At 38.9% G+C, this 12,443-nt stretch overlaps 1 protein-coding gene across 6 annotated transcripts in view; it reads left to right on the forward strand.

Moving 5' to 3' along the window:
- ARHGAP24 (Rho GTPase activating protein 24) overlaps positions 1–12,443 on the forward strand; it is a 514,188-nt gene that overhangs the window by 436,304 nt on the left and 65,441 nt on the right. For 5 of the 6 annotated variants that reach the window (XM_009240167.4, XM_009240168.4, XM_024246179.3 and 2 more), the window contains one exon: positions 415–537. In XM_009240167.4, coding sequence (XP_009238442.2) covers positions 415–537 — 123 coding nt within the window. Of the gene's footprint in view, positions 1–414; positions 538–7,607; positions 7,799–12,443 lie in introns of those variants that run through there. The other variant, XM_024246178.3, reaches the window with a different exon arrangement.

The following is a 12,443-nucleotide window of genomic DNA, read 5'->3' on the forward strand; positions in this document are numbered from 1 at the left end:
TCAAATGAAAGGCCAAGCTCTGTGGACCATTTTTCCACCTTCTCTGTCTTTCATTTTGTTTTTGCTGTTCCTCCCTATTCAGCAGCTTCGTGTGAATAGATTAGATTACGAATTGATGCAGGCCTATGGGTTGTTGCTAGGACAAAAAAACCCAGGCTTTGTTTAGAAAATGACATTTGTTCTCCAGCTTTCTCCTGAAAACATAAGAGTCTCTCCTTTTTAAAATTTTTCTTTCCACTCAGAAACCATGGTAAATATGTCATCATTGGGTAGAACTTAGTGCGGGCTATATTAGGCACAGTCTCTGTTTCAGGGGTTCTTCTGGAGGCTGATGATGAGGAATCTCTGGATGCAACTTCAGCTGCATATGTTATCTGGATGCAACTTCAGCTGCATATGTTACTGTTTTCACAGGAGGCGATCGAGATCGGATGACAGCAAATCATGAGAGCTACCTCCTCATGGCGAGCACCCAGAATGATATGGAAGACTGGGTGAAGTCCATCCGCCGAGTCATATGGGGACCTTTCGGAGGAGGTGAGTGTACTTTAAAATCATGGAAAAACAGAAAGGTAGACCAAACCTGTTCATCCCTTTCCCCCAGCGAATGTTACTATTAGCTCCTGTATTCAAGTGGGTGAATGTTAAAATAAATTGTAAATTGTTCAACATTATTGTTAGGCGTATGTCTTCGTAAATCCTACAAGTTTAATTTAGATCATGTGTAATTAATAACGAACCTTCTTCTGTGAATATGTTGAATGATAAAAATGGGTGGGTTTTTTTTTAGTTTTGGATTTTCCCATATTACCGACAATACACAGTTACGGGACTCATACTGTAAAAGTAGATTAGTTAAGAACATCTAGATATGAAGTGAGAAATTTATGACTAGTGGTTCTGGAAGATATCCCAGCCCCCAAACACTCAATTGTATCAAAGAGGAATGCCAAAACTTTTGATAATAATCTGATGATTATTGGAGTAAAAACATCCTTCAGATCAGTTAAGTGTTGGTAAATTTGAAAGTAAGTTTTTAAAAGGTTTTAGTTAACACAGTGTTGAGAATGCACCATGTCAAGAATGAGCTAAAAAGGTGCTATGCATAGAACTAAACAAAGGAAGAAAAGATAAAAGATGTGATCTTGGTATGCCAAGAAATAGAAAATAGAATCATATAAACAGAAAAAGTATTCAACGAAAATGAGCAAATAGACCAAAAAAACAAAAGCACAAAATTATTTATCTACAACCACAATATATTTCCAAGAACATAATGCCTAATTTTTATATGGTGATATAGTTTAAAATAAATTGTATTAGGTCAAATTCACACTTTATAAACAATTACAATCCTTATATTTATTTTCCATTATTTTGTATATTGTCAACACCCTGAATTGAGATAGTGATTTTTTTTTTCTCTAAACATAACAGATGCTTCTTAGGCCGACTGACCATTTTATATTTTAGAATAACTTCAAAAGCTTAGTTTTAAAAGTTGGTAAGTTGAAGTTAAAATAGTAAAGATTCATTGAAAACGTGATATTTTACTCGATTCATGGCACATGTTTGTAATATGTCTATGTTTTAAAAATATCTTCTGTTAGGGAAAGGGAAGGTTCCTAACCAGGATGACCATTCATTCCAGTTTCCTTAGTAAGAGTGGTTTACAAATTTTGTCCCAGGCTAATTACTGATTGTGCTACCTTTCACTCCCACGGTGTTCTAGTTTGGATGACAACACATACGGTTACCTTATTCATAACCCAAAATGGCTAGCAAGTGACTATGTAAAATATTTGAAAACACCGGCTGAATCCCCACTCCAGTACCTTAGCAGAGGATTCCTCATAGTTTTCCAGTAAGGAGTCCACCTTTATCCATGGTTTCAGTTGCCACTGGTCAACTGCAGTCTGAAAATATTAAATGGAAAATTCTAGAAATAAACAATTCACAAGATTTAAGTTGCATGTTGTTTTTAGTAGCATAATGAAATCTCATGCTGTCCTTCCCAGGGTGTGAATCGTCCAATTGTCCAGTACATTCACACTGCACACACTACCCGCTGCCCATTAGTAGCCATCTCGGTCATCAGATCGGCTGGCTGTCAAAGTATCACAGTGCTTGTGCTCAAGAAAGCCTTGTTTTACTTAATAATAGCCCCAAAGGGCAAGAGTAGGGATGCTGGCAATTTGGACATGCCAAAGAGAAGTCATAAAATGTTTCACTTATGTGAAAAGGTAAAAAATTCCTGATTTAAGGAAAAAAAAAAAAAGTTGTATGCTAAGGTTACCAAGAGCTATAGTACAATGAAATATCTTGAAAGAGAGACCATGTTCACATAACTTTTATTACAGTATATTGCTATAATTGTTCTATTTTATTAGACTATTGTTATTGTTGTTAATCTTTTACTGTGCCTAATTCATAAATCATACTTTATCATAGGTATGTATGAATAGGAAAAATATAGTATATAAAGGGTTCAGTACTATCTGAGATTTCCGGTGTCCAGTGGGGACTTTTATCCCCTATGGATAAGGAGTGGCTACTGTACATGAGAGACACATACTCATCCTCATCTGGTAATGTTTGCTAGCACCTCCAGGGTGAAGGGTTTGTGGGGAGCCTGAGGATGAATCTTTTTGAAGCTCCGTTGTCTGTAAAGACTCTCTTCTCCCCTTTATAATCAGATTTCTGGAATTCCTGAGTTCCGAAGAATCTTTAACATCTACTGAAGAATATATTTTTGTTGAGGGATTATTTATATCAAGTGTTAGTTATTTTCTCCCCTTTCTCCTCTTCTGTCTGTGACTTTCTGAAAAAAAATGAATGCCATCCAGTTAATTTCTCCAAATAAATGGCCACGGGCAGTCACATCAACCCAGAAATCTCAGAAATAATTCCAGTGGGACTGGGTGAATTGTATATGTGAATCTTCAAATTCATGAACCTGGAAGGGACACTTAAATAGTTGATTGGTCTATAAACTTTATTATATAAGACCTACTTCAGGGATTTTACAAATGCTCGATTTGAATTTACATTTAAAGAGATATATTTTAGCATATAGCACTCATAATAGAAACAATGCTTCAAAGAATAAGTCTTCTCCTGCCTTCTTTGTTTAATAAGCATTATGAGACTGCAAGGCAAGCATTTAAAGTACTCATTTAATTTGTAAGAGATCCTTTGTGATTTTTCTGAATATGAGAGTTTGCTAAAGTTAATACAGCACACAAAACAAAATAGAATGTTAATACTGATAAGAGATCCCAACTGTCAGCCATAATCTTGGGTTTCAGATAATATATTAATCTAAGGTTTCAAATGTTCCCATTAATATTAATAAATTCTATTGATTGAATTTTAAATAAATCTTATAAATTTTCGTTTTAAACAATACAGTTATATGACTGAAAAACCCTTTTACTTGTCTTACACTGTGCATTACGTTTCCACTTAACATTTCATTGAAATTAACTTTTCTGCCAATTTGCAATATTTTAAAACCACTGTTTTAGTTCAACTACACATTTTGTGGATTAAGTCTTTAAGACCCAAGGAGGATGAAAAACTTGCCAAGTGTCACACTGTGAGAAGCAGAAGTAGGAAGAAAACCCATGTGTTCCTCCTGCTTTATAGCAAAATAGTGTGATCTATTACTTCTACTGCGGTAGTAAAAAACCCACAATTATAAGTCCATGCCTTATTGATCATATATTCTTCTGTATATGAAAAATAATGAAAGTTTTTAAACATACAATAATTAGAATTAATATAGTTTTATGAGTCCTTCAAAAATACTAGAATTGATACCATCGAGCAATTAGAAAAAAAAATCCAAAACAACCCAAATGTCCATCAACAGATGAATGAATAAACAGAATGTGATGTATCCATAGAATGGATTATTATTAAACCATAAAAATGAATGAAATACTGATACATACAACACCATGAATGAAACTTGAAAACATTATGCTAAGTGAAAGAAGCCAATCACAAAAGAGCACATTTTATGATTCCATTCATATGAAAGTATAGAACAAGGAAATCTACAGAGACAGAAAATAGATTGGTGGTTGCTTAGAGCTGGGATGCAGTGATGAGGGGGTAAGGGAGAGATAGCCAAAAGATACAGGGTTTATTTTTAAGATGAAAATGTTCTAGAATTAACTGTGGTGATGTTTGCAAGTATATGTGAATATACTAAAAACCATTGAATTGTACATTTTAAACTGGAGAATTCTATGGTATGGGAATTATATCTCAATAAAGCTGTTTAAAAAATTCTGAATTGTCATAATCACCCTTCATAAGAGAATGCACTTTCCCTTCCTATCTTAGTTATGAAACCCAGGCCCTGTTAATACTAAATGAAAAGCACTTGATTAGATGGTATCTGTAAGGACATTTAGAAGAGGAGGTGACATATCACTCTGATTTATCAATCACAGTATACCACCTTTGGATACGTTTTAAATGTATCTATTACAAAGAGGGCATTTCATTGTGGCAATTTTTTAACCTGTGTTTTTAAAAAGCTAAAGTTTTTCATGAGGCACTTAAGCTTATCTTTATTCAGGTTGCACATATATGCAAAATATTCCCTCTTTGCCATTACAGTAATAGAGATGAGATTAAAATATAGGAGACACCTGAGGAGCTTGTCTAGTTCTTCAGTCTCCTTGAAAACTGTTAGGTGGGAATGTAAATAAAATGTAGGGTTTTGGAATGATAGGCCTTTCCTTCGTAATAAATTGAATTTATAAAATACTCATATGGGACAGGGAACCAAGGGAAATGTGAAAAGTATTGAATCTAGATAGCTCAACTTTGTGCTACCTGCTGAAAACCCATGCACAGTTGCTCCTCTAGTAATAGTGCTGAGAGGCACATGGTTTCTGCATAAAAGTCAAATTCAAAAATCTGAATATCAAACATTTATTTAGCCTTGGGAAGGCTTCCTTCCTTCCTTCCTTCCTTCCTTCCTTCCTTCCTCCCTCCCTCCCTGCCTCCCTTCCTTTCTTCCTTCCTCCCTCCTCCTTCCCTCCTTTCCTCCCTTCCTTCCTTCCTTGTGTATTTTTATACTGGGTTTCTGTTCAATTGTTTTTGAGGCAATAATTATGGAAGTGTCTAGTCCGGAATCTGAGATCTGAGGAGAGTGATAATTCATTAATAGTTTTTTTGTTTTGTTTTGTTTTGTTTTTTTTGGAGACGGAGTCTCCTTCTGTTGCCCAGGCTGCAGTGCAATGGCGCAATCTTGGCTCACTGCAACCTCTGCCTCCCTGGTTCCAGTGATTCTCCTGCCTCAGCCTCCCCAGGAGCTGATATTACAGTCGCCTGCCACCACATCCAGCTAATTTTTTTTTTGTATTTTTAGTAGAGATGGGGTATCACCGTGTTGGCCAGGCTGGTCTCAAACTCCTGACCTCAGGTGATCCACCCGCCTCAGCCTCCCAAAGTGCTGGGATTACAGGTGTGAGCCATTGTGCCCGGCCCAATAGTTCTTGTAGCTCTGATGGCTTAGCCTAATGTTAGCTACTGCCAAAATCAGGTATTTCCTGTATATTTCTGCCTCCTAATAAAAAGAGTTGATTCAGAGACCCAGCAAGGCAGTAAGAATACTATTTGTGAATAATCCTTACAATGAACGATTGGCATGTAGGCAGACAGAGGTTAATTAAAAGGCAACGTGGTCAGGCAACGTTCACAGACCAAGTGCACAATCTTGGATATGTAGTTTTACTTCCCTTGCCTTTGGTTTTACTCACTTGTGAAATAAGAAAATTAGAAGAAAAAAAATGCTTTCACTTCCCAGCTCCAAAATCCTGTAATTACAGGAGTTCCCTGTAGATCAGTGTTCAAGTCAGTGGATTTTTCTGTTGGCTGAAGTGCTTGAAGGGCAGCACTGTCTCTGTCTTCATGGTGCTGAGTTACACTTTGTGGTTCTTTATTTTCTTAGCAGCATGCTGTGACACAGAAGGTAAAATACCATTTGAACCACAGGGCAGAACTAAATAATAATAATCCTTTCAATGACAAAAGATTACCTACATGGGCATGCTAGTCAGAGTAATGAGGTTTTTAATGGAAGGACCTTTTTAACACTCCTCATGGTCTTTTAAAGCTTCTGCCAAATGGCTGGAAAGGAACACAGAGGCCTTAGGGGTCAGTTGGGGTTAAGGCACTAGCATTCCAAATCAGTTCATGGAACAGCCAGGTGGATGAATGATTAACCCAGCAAGTAAATTGTTCAGTGAGTAGGACTGAGAGGCTTGGTGGACATGGGGGCTGGGGTGCAGAAAGTACGTGCAAGAGCATGGAAGAATGTTGAAAACAGGATTGGTTTGCAAACCATGCCTAGAGAAACATATGTGTGTGTAAATACACACACAAATACGTGTTGATGTGTTTGCAGCTTTACCCACAGACTCTTTGCCACTGGATTTTAAATATTTTTCTGTTTTACAGACACACACATACACATGTATAAATATGTTTTCAGGGTATGCATGTTAAATCAGTGCTCACAAATGAATTCAATTACAAATCATTAGAAAAAAAGTAAAACTTGTATGGGAGGAGAATAAATGCAGGTATGAAGGGGCAAAAAGTTTACCCCCTGGGGGTTGGTTTGGTGCCCTGTGATTTCTGGAGGGGCTGAGCCAGCTAGCTGTAAAAGTGCTACACAAGACAAGAGCTGGGAAGTGAACACAAAGTCAAAAGAAAAAGAAAGGGGTTCGTACCGCAGCGTGGCATTCTCCCTCCTCCCCTCATCCTGTTGTGACTGCACCTGCTGAATGTGACTGGCGGGCACTGGAAGCAGCCGCAGCCACAGCCTTGGTGAGGAGCAACCGCAGCCCTGCCAGCTCCCTCCCAGTTCTCATTGAGAAAAGGGGAGACAGAGCAGGAGAGGGCAGGAGACGCTCCCTGCAAAGCTGCCTCCCCCCACAGATCCAAAGAGCCTCTTGGAATGGGCACTCGACTGTTCTGACGTGGTGATTCTCTCGGGAGTCTGAAGACAGAAAGGAAAGGGGAGAAACCTGCAGAGAGCATCAGAGGATGAGGGGTGCTATAAAAGAAGCAGGGGAGTCCTTTGAAAGAAATCTATCATGCACTGAAATGCTTTCTGGAGAAGGTGCCATTATTTTCCTCCCCTCTTGCTCAGATGAAAGGAGCCAGCAAGGACAGTCCTGAAATATTCCTCAGGGGCCTTTTTGTCATTGTTCCTCTTTCCTTTTGCACAGGGCTATTTGCTGACCTTTCCAGAGGAATCTCAGTCCAGCTGAGAAGACAGTTCTTAATAAAAACAAAAAAAAATGCAAAAACCAATTCCTGCTGTTTGAATGGGAATGGTAGCTTGCTTGCTGCAGTTCTTTTCCTGTGACATTTTGGAATGTCTGCAGAAACTTAAGAAAAAAAAAAAAAAAAAAAAAAAAAACCTTAAAAACTCCCTGGATTGGGCAAGAGAAAAGGAAGTTTTTTTGCTAAAAAGGAGTAAATGAGAGGTGGTAACTTATCCCTAAGCCAGGACCTGGATGATCAAAACCTTCAAGTTCTAGGAATCAGCACTTCAAAAATAACAAATAAACAAGCATGAGGAGTGGCTGTGGGGTTTCGCTCAGAGGCAGGTTTTAAAGGAAGCCAAAACCGGGTTCAGAACTTCGGGCCTGTACGATGCCTGAAGACCGGAATTCTGGGGGGTGCCCAGCTGGTGCCTTAGCCTCAACTCCTTTCATCCCTAAAACTACATACAGAAGAATCAAACGGTGTTTTAGTTTTCGGAAAGGTAGGTAGATGATATGTTCATGTCCTTTTTATAAATATAAATAATATTCTCTTAGGCTTTAAGGTCTGTTTATGCTCAGATAAAATGGGAGTTTGGAAACCAAGAGCTTAGGACTGTACAAGAGTGATTTGTGCATATCCTTGCTTGTCTATACTTATTTTCTGAGGTTCATTTAAATGTGTATATTGTCTGTGAATAGGTGTGGTAGGTGGGGCTTAAAGAATAGTGATCCTATGGGGATCACCTTGACTGACAGGGGACTAAGCTGGGCTGACCGTCCTCAGAGGAGGGGCCAGAGTGATCTTGGGCCCTTCCTAGACCCAAATCAAGCAGCCACATTCTGACCCTTCAAAACAGGGCCCTCGCAAATCCCTGTGCTGTGTTCCTGTCACCTTGTTTTGATTCTGGCTGCCTGTGCTTGCCTCACCTCCCCTGTTGAGAAAAATTTGATAATCAAATTATCTGTGCTGACCCATTTTCAAGAGGCTTTCAACCATATTGATGAATATTTGCTGGGAATAGGAGTCACCCTGACTTTTCAAATATATCACAAGGTGGCACTGGGAGAGGGCAAAGATAAGAACTATCAGGAATAGGGGTGAGAACATAGAACAACTTATGATCAATAAAAGAAACTAAGACATTTCTGAATTGACTTATTTGGGGGGAGTTAGAGAATACAAAATAGGTAAACTAAAACGTTTTCAGGAAAGGTTTATGGATCAAAATATTTAAAAATATCTTTTTGCTTTAAAATAAGGATAATTAAATGGAATGGCTGTTTAAGTAGAAACTAAGTAATTATAATGTTAATGACATGTACAGTAAGCTAATAATTTAGTCAGGTGCTGAGTTGAATGACATCTAGGGTTGTTTTTTCTCCCCCACATCCTTTTTTGATTTGCCACCCATTAATTAATCTTCCCTAGTTAGTAACTAACAAAAAAGAAAAACAAGAAAAATCAAAATTACAAAATACAGTGGAAACTTTTTTTTTAGGGAAACCATTGTTCCTGCAGAGTGCTTTCCTTTGCGTAGCTAAGACCTGGCAACAATCACTGTCATATATTATCAGCAAGGATTTCAAGTGTTAATTTACATTCCTATCTCATCCACAAAGATAATTAAATGAGAGATGCATGTCTCATATTTTTATAGATCTATAGGGATTTTCTGAATACCATAGGATTGCATCATTGATAGAGAAATTAACAATGACAGAAATTTTTAAAGGCTCAGGGACTAATTGCTTAAAGGATAGTTTCCGCTTCTAGTTCCCCAGCCCATCAGAAACTAAATTGGTTCTATCCAAACACGACTTTTCAGGGTTACTGCTGTCCATTTGTAACATGAGATGTTTGGAGGATTATTAACGTATCTTTAAAGGACTTTTTTTTGGGGGGCCTTTGTCACCTTCCCGTCTCTCATAGAATCCTTGTGAACACACTGCTGTTCCCGGTGCCTTCCTCCCTTTCTCCTTAAACACGAAGCGGGGAAGGCAGTGCCTGGGGAGAACATTCCCATGGACTGGAAAATGGCCAACACCGGGTAGGGCACAGCTTCCATCTATCCTCTCCTGGGGGGCTATTTTTAAAGGCTGTCCTTTTCTCTTCAAAGCCTTAGTAGTTTGGGGAATGTCCAGCATTTGAACTAGGATGAAGAGTTTTTTTATTTACAAAGCTGTATTCTGCTTTCTGTCAAAAGGAGAAAGGAGAGGAGGTGCAGGAAGCATTCAGTGGTTTTACGCTTCCTTTCCATTTTCTGGAGCCCGCTGCATCCCAGGCTCTCTCTGTTCAAGGGCTGCGTGCCCACGGTTCTGCAGTGGGGTCCTGAGAGCACAAGCGTTCAGCTGCTGCAGCCCCAGCCCGCCGCCACCTTGCTCTTGCTGCACTCATCACTCAGGGCAGCAGCAGCAGCATGACGCACAGGAGCTTTACATCTTTCTTGAAGGTCTGGCCTTGAAAAGAATGAACTCACTTCTCAATTCTGGGTTCCTAAAACCATGCCACCTTAAGAAGAGTGTGTTGTGTTGTGCTTTATTTAATCTCCTGGGTACTTAATTGTTTCAAGAAGTGGCCTGGGTTCTGCGATCCTCTCCCAAGCCTGTCCGAGAGCATCAGCTTAAGTCATTTTAAGGAATGTAATAAGGAGAATGTGTGAAGCCAGGAAAAATGCCTAGAGGTAAAAAAAATGTTGACGTGGCTACTTTTCCTGATCCACATGTGAAATATATATATATATATATATATATATATATTTTTTTTTTTTACTGTTGTCAAAAGTAGGCCAACAGCAGAGGAGACATGCTGCATTTCTAGCGGTTTTAGAAATGTCAGGATAAAGTGCGGAGTTGAGTAAAAGTTTCCAGAGGCCTGGTTACATTAGAGCTTCATGTTGTGCAAGCTGAAACCCACCTCTCAGAGCACCTTTCTCTTCCAGACCTCTTCTGTCCTTTGCTGCCCTTTCATCTCTCATCCTTTGTTTGGGTACTAATTAAGGTCACTGAAAATGATTTCCCAGTGGTTTGAAAACTCCAGGAACCAAGAAACATCTATTAGGCAGGAAGCTCAGGATTGTGGTGCTTTGAATTTGTGTTCCGTTGAGATAAAGATTATAATTGAATTTTTTACTCTGTTGATTTTGAAACTACAATTTTTCTTTACCTCTATAATATGACTATGAGCAGTGTAACCGATCCCTTGATTACCTGGGAATGCATAACACTGCGGTCTGGGCACTTGGGTCTAGTCATAAGAGGCTAGATTCCTTGATTGTTGTGATCCCAGGATGCTAAATTAGATTTTTAAAGTCCACCTCTATCTTGATTTTTTCATGAACTACTCCTTTCTAGGAGATAAGTTATCATCAGGTCCTCAGTGGCTTTTCCTACACAGCAGCCACTTAGTGATCATTCACCATTACTTCTTCTTTATGTCTTTCCAGCTCCATTTCCATTTCCATCACCTTAGCTCTTTGTGCCTTTATTGCTCCATGTATGCAACTTACTTTAACCTAAGTAGTGGCTTTTCAAGACAACATTCATCCTCACCTCTGTGCACCCCCAGCACTCTTCACAAATTCCTACAACACACAAGCCCTCTTGTGAAGCATTTCCCTATCTGTATTTCTAAAACGGTGCTGTCAAGCAACTTTCCACAGCTCAAAGATTTTTATGATCCCCTATTGCTCACAGGAGGAAGTCCTATTTCAAGTAACTATAAATGCCCTCCAACAAATTCTAACAATTCCCTGGAGTATAAGCCCCCTAATTCGCCAGACTGTTTCATCCTTTCTCCTAAACACATGTCCTACACCACTTCTTCATGTCTCTTCACTTTGTTTCCTCTGCTATGATGCTTTCTTCTCCATTGTCTATCTCAACTTTATGCTCTCTTCAAGGCATCACTGGCTCTAATTTCTTCAGCAAGCTTTCTCTGTTTACCAATTATATGCTCCTAACTCTATATCTCTTATGTTTTATTTTTATTTATTTGTTTGTTTGTTTGTTTTGAAATGATCTCATTCTGTCATCAAGTCTGGAGTGCGGTGGCGCAATTTCGGTTCACTGCAACCTCCGCCTCCCAGGTTCAAGTGATTCTCCTAGCTCAGCCTCCTGAGTAGCTGGGATTACAGGTGCCCGCCACCACACCCAGCTAATTTTTGTGTTTTTGGTAGAGATGGGGTTTCATCACGTTGGCCAGGCTGGTCTCAAACTCCTGACCTCAAGTAATCCTCCCACCTCGGCCTCCCAAAGTGCTGGGATTATAGGCGCAAGCCACTGCGCCCAGCCTACAGCTCTTACATTTTATATATGCTGATTCTTGGCCACTGTATCCTCATAGCCACCTTGAGGTGCTTTATACACGTTTGTAGTATACACACATGCGCATATGCACACATACACACACACACACACACACACACATATTCATTCCCAAAGTGGAGAATGGCAATAGGTCTGTTCAATCAGGGATTCAAGACTGATTACAAACTGGTGAGGTACAGCGTTACTATCTATCTATTCCCACAAGTCCATAGGCAATAGAATGTGTTTACAGTGGTGGTGGACAAGACTAACATCCTCTTTAAAATTTGTTGTATGTTATATATGTTGTAATCACATTAATAAAAATGGATTTGTCCAACAAAACACCACTATCCAAATCTATATAATTTTAAACTGTGTATAAATGACTAGCTCATTAATTCATATATCAATGTTTTATGGAGCCTCTACCAAGTGGTGCTGGGAATAAGAAGGTAAACAAACAGGTTGTCTCAAATCTATGAATTCACAGACTCCTTGGAATAACGAAACATAAATAGGTACTTTGTGATAAGCACCACACCAAATTATCTATTAAGTTGTAGGTGCCCCTGAACAAAAGGCTGACCACAGGCTCCTATGGAAAGTCAGTGATTCACACAAACTAAAGGAAATCAGGTTTGGTCTTTGAAAGTTACAAAAAGACATTTTCTCCCATGTGATACTAAGATAATAGTGAGAATGCCTTGGAAAAATTATGTTTGAATTCAATTAACATAACATAGTGAAAAATGAAAGACTTTTAGAATCATATGGAGCTGTGTTTGTGTCCCAAATCTGCCACTTTCTAGATGTGTGACCTCAGACAGGTCACCTACC

The sequence above is a fragment of the Pongo abelii genome, chromosome 3 (assembly GCF_028885655.2).
Source record: "Pongo abelii isolate AG06213 chromosome 3, NHGRI_mPonAbe1-v2.0_pri, whole genome shotgun sequence".
Taxonomy (NCBI): Eukaryota; Metazoa; Chordata; class Mammalia; order Primates; family Hominidae; genus Pongo; species Pongo abelii.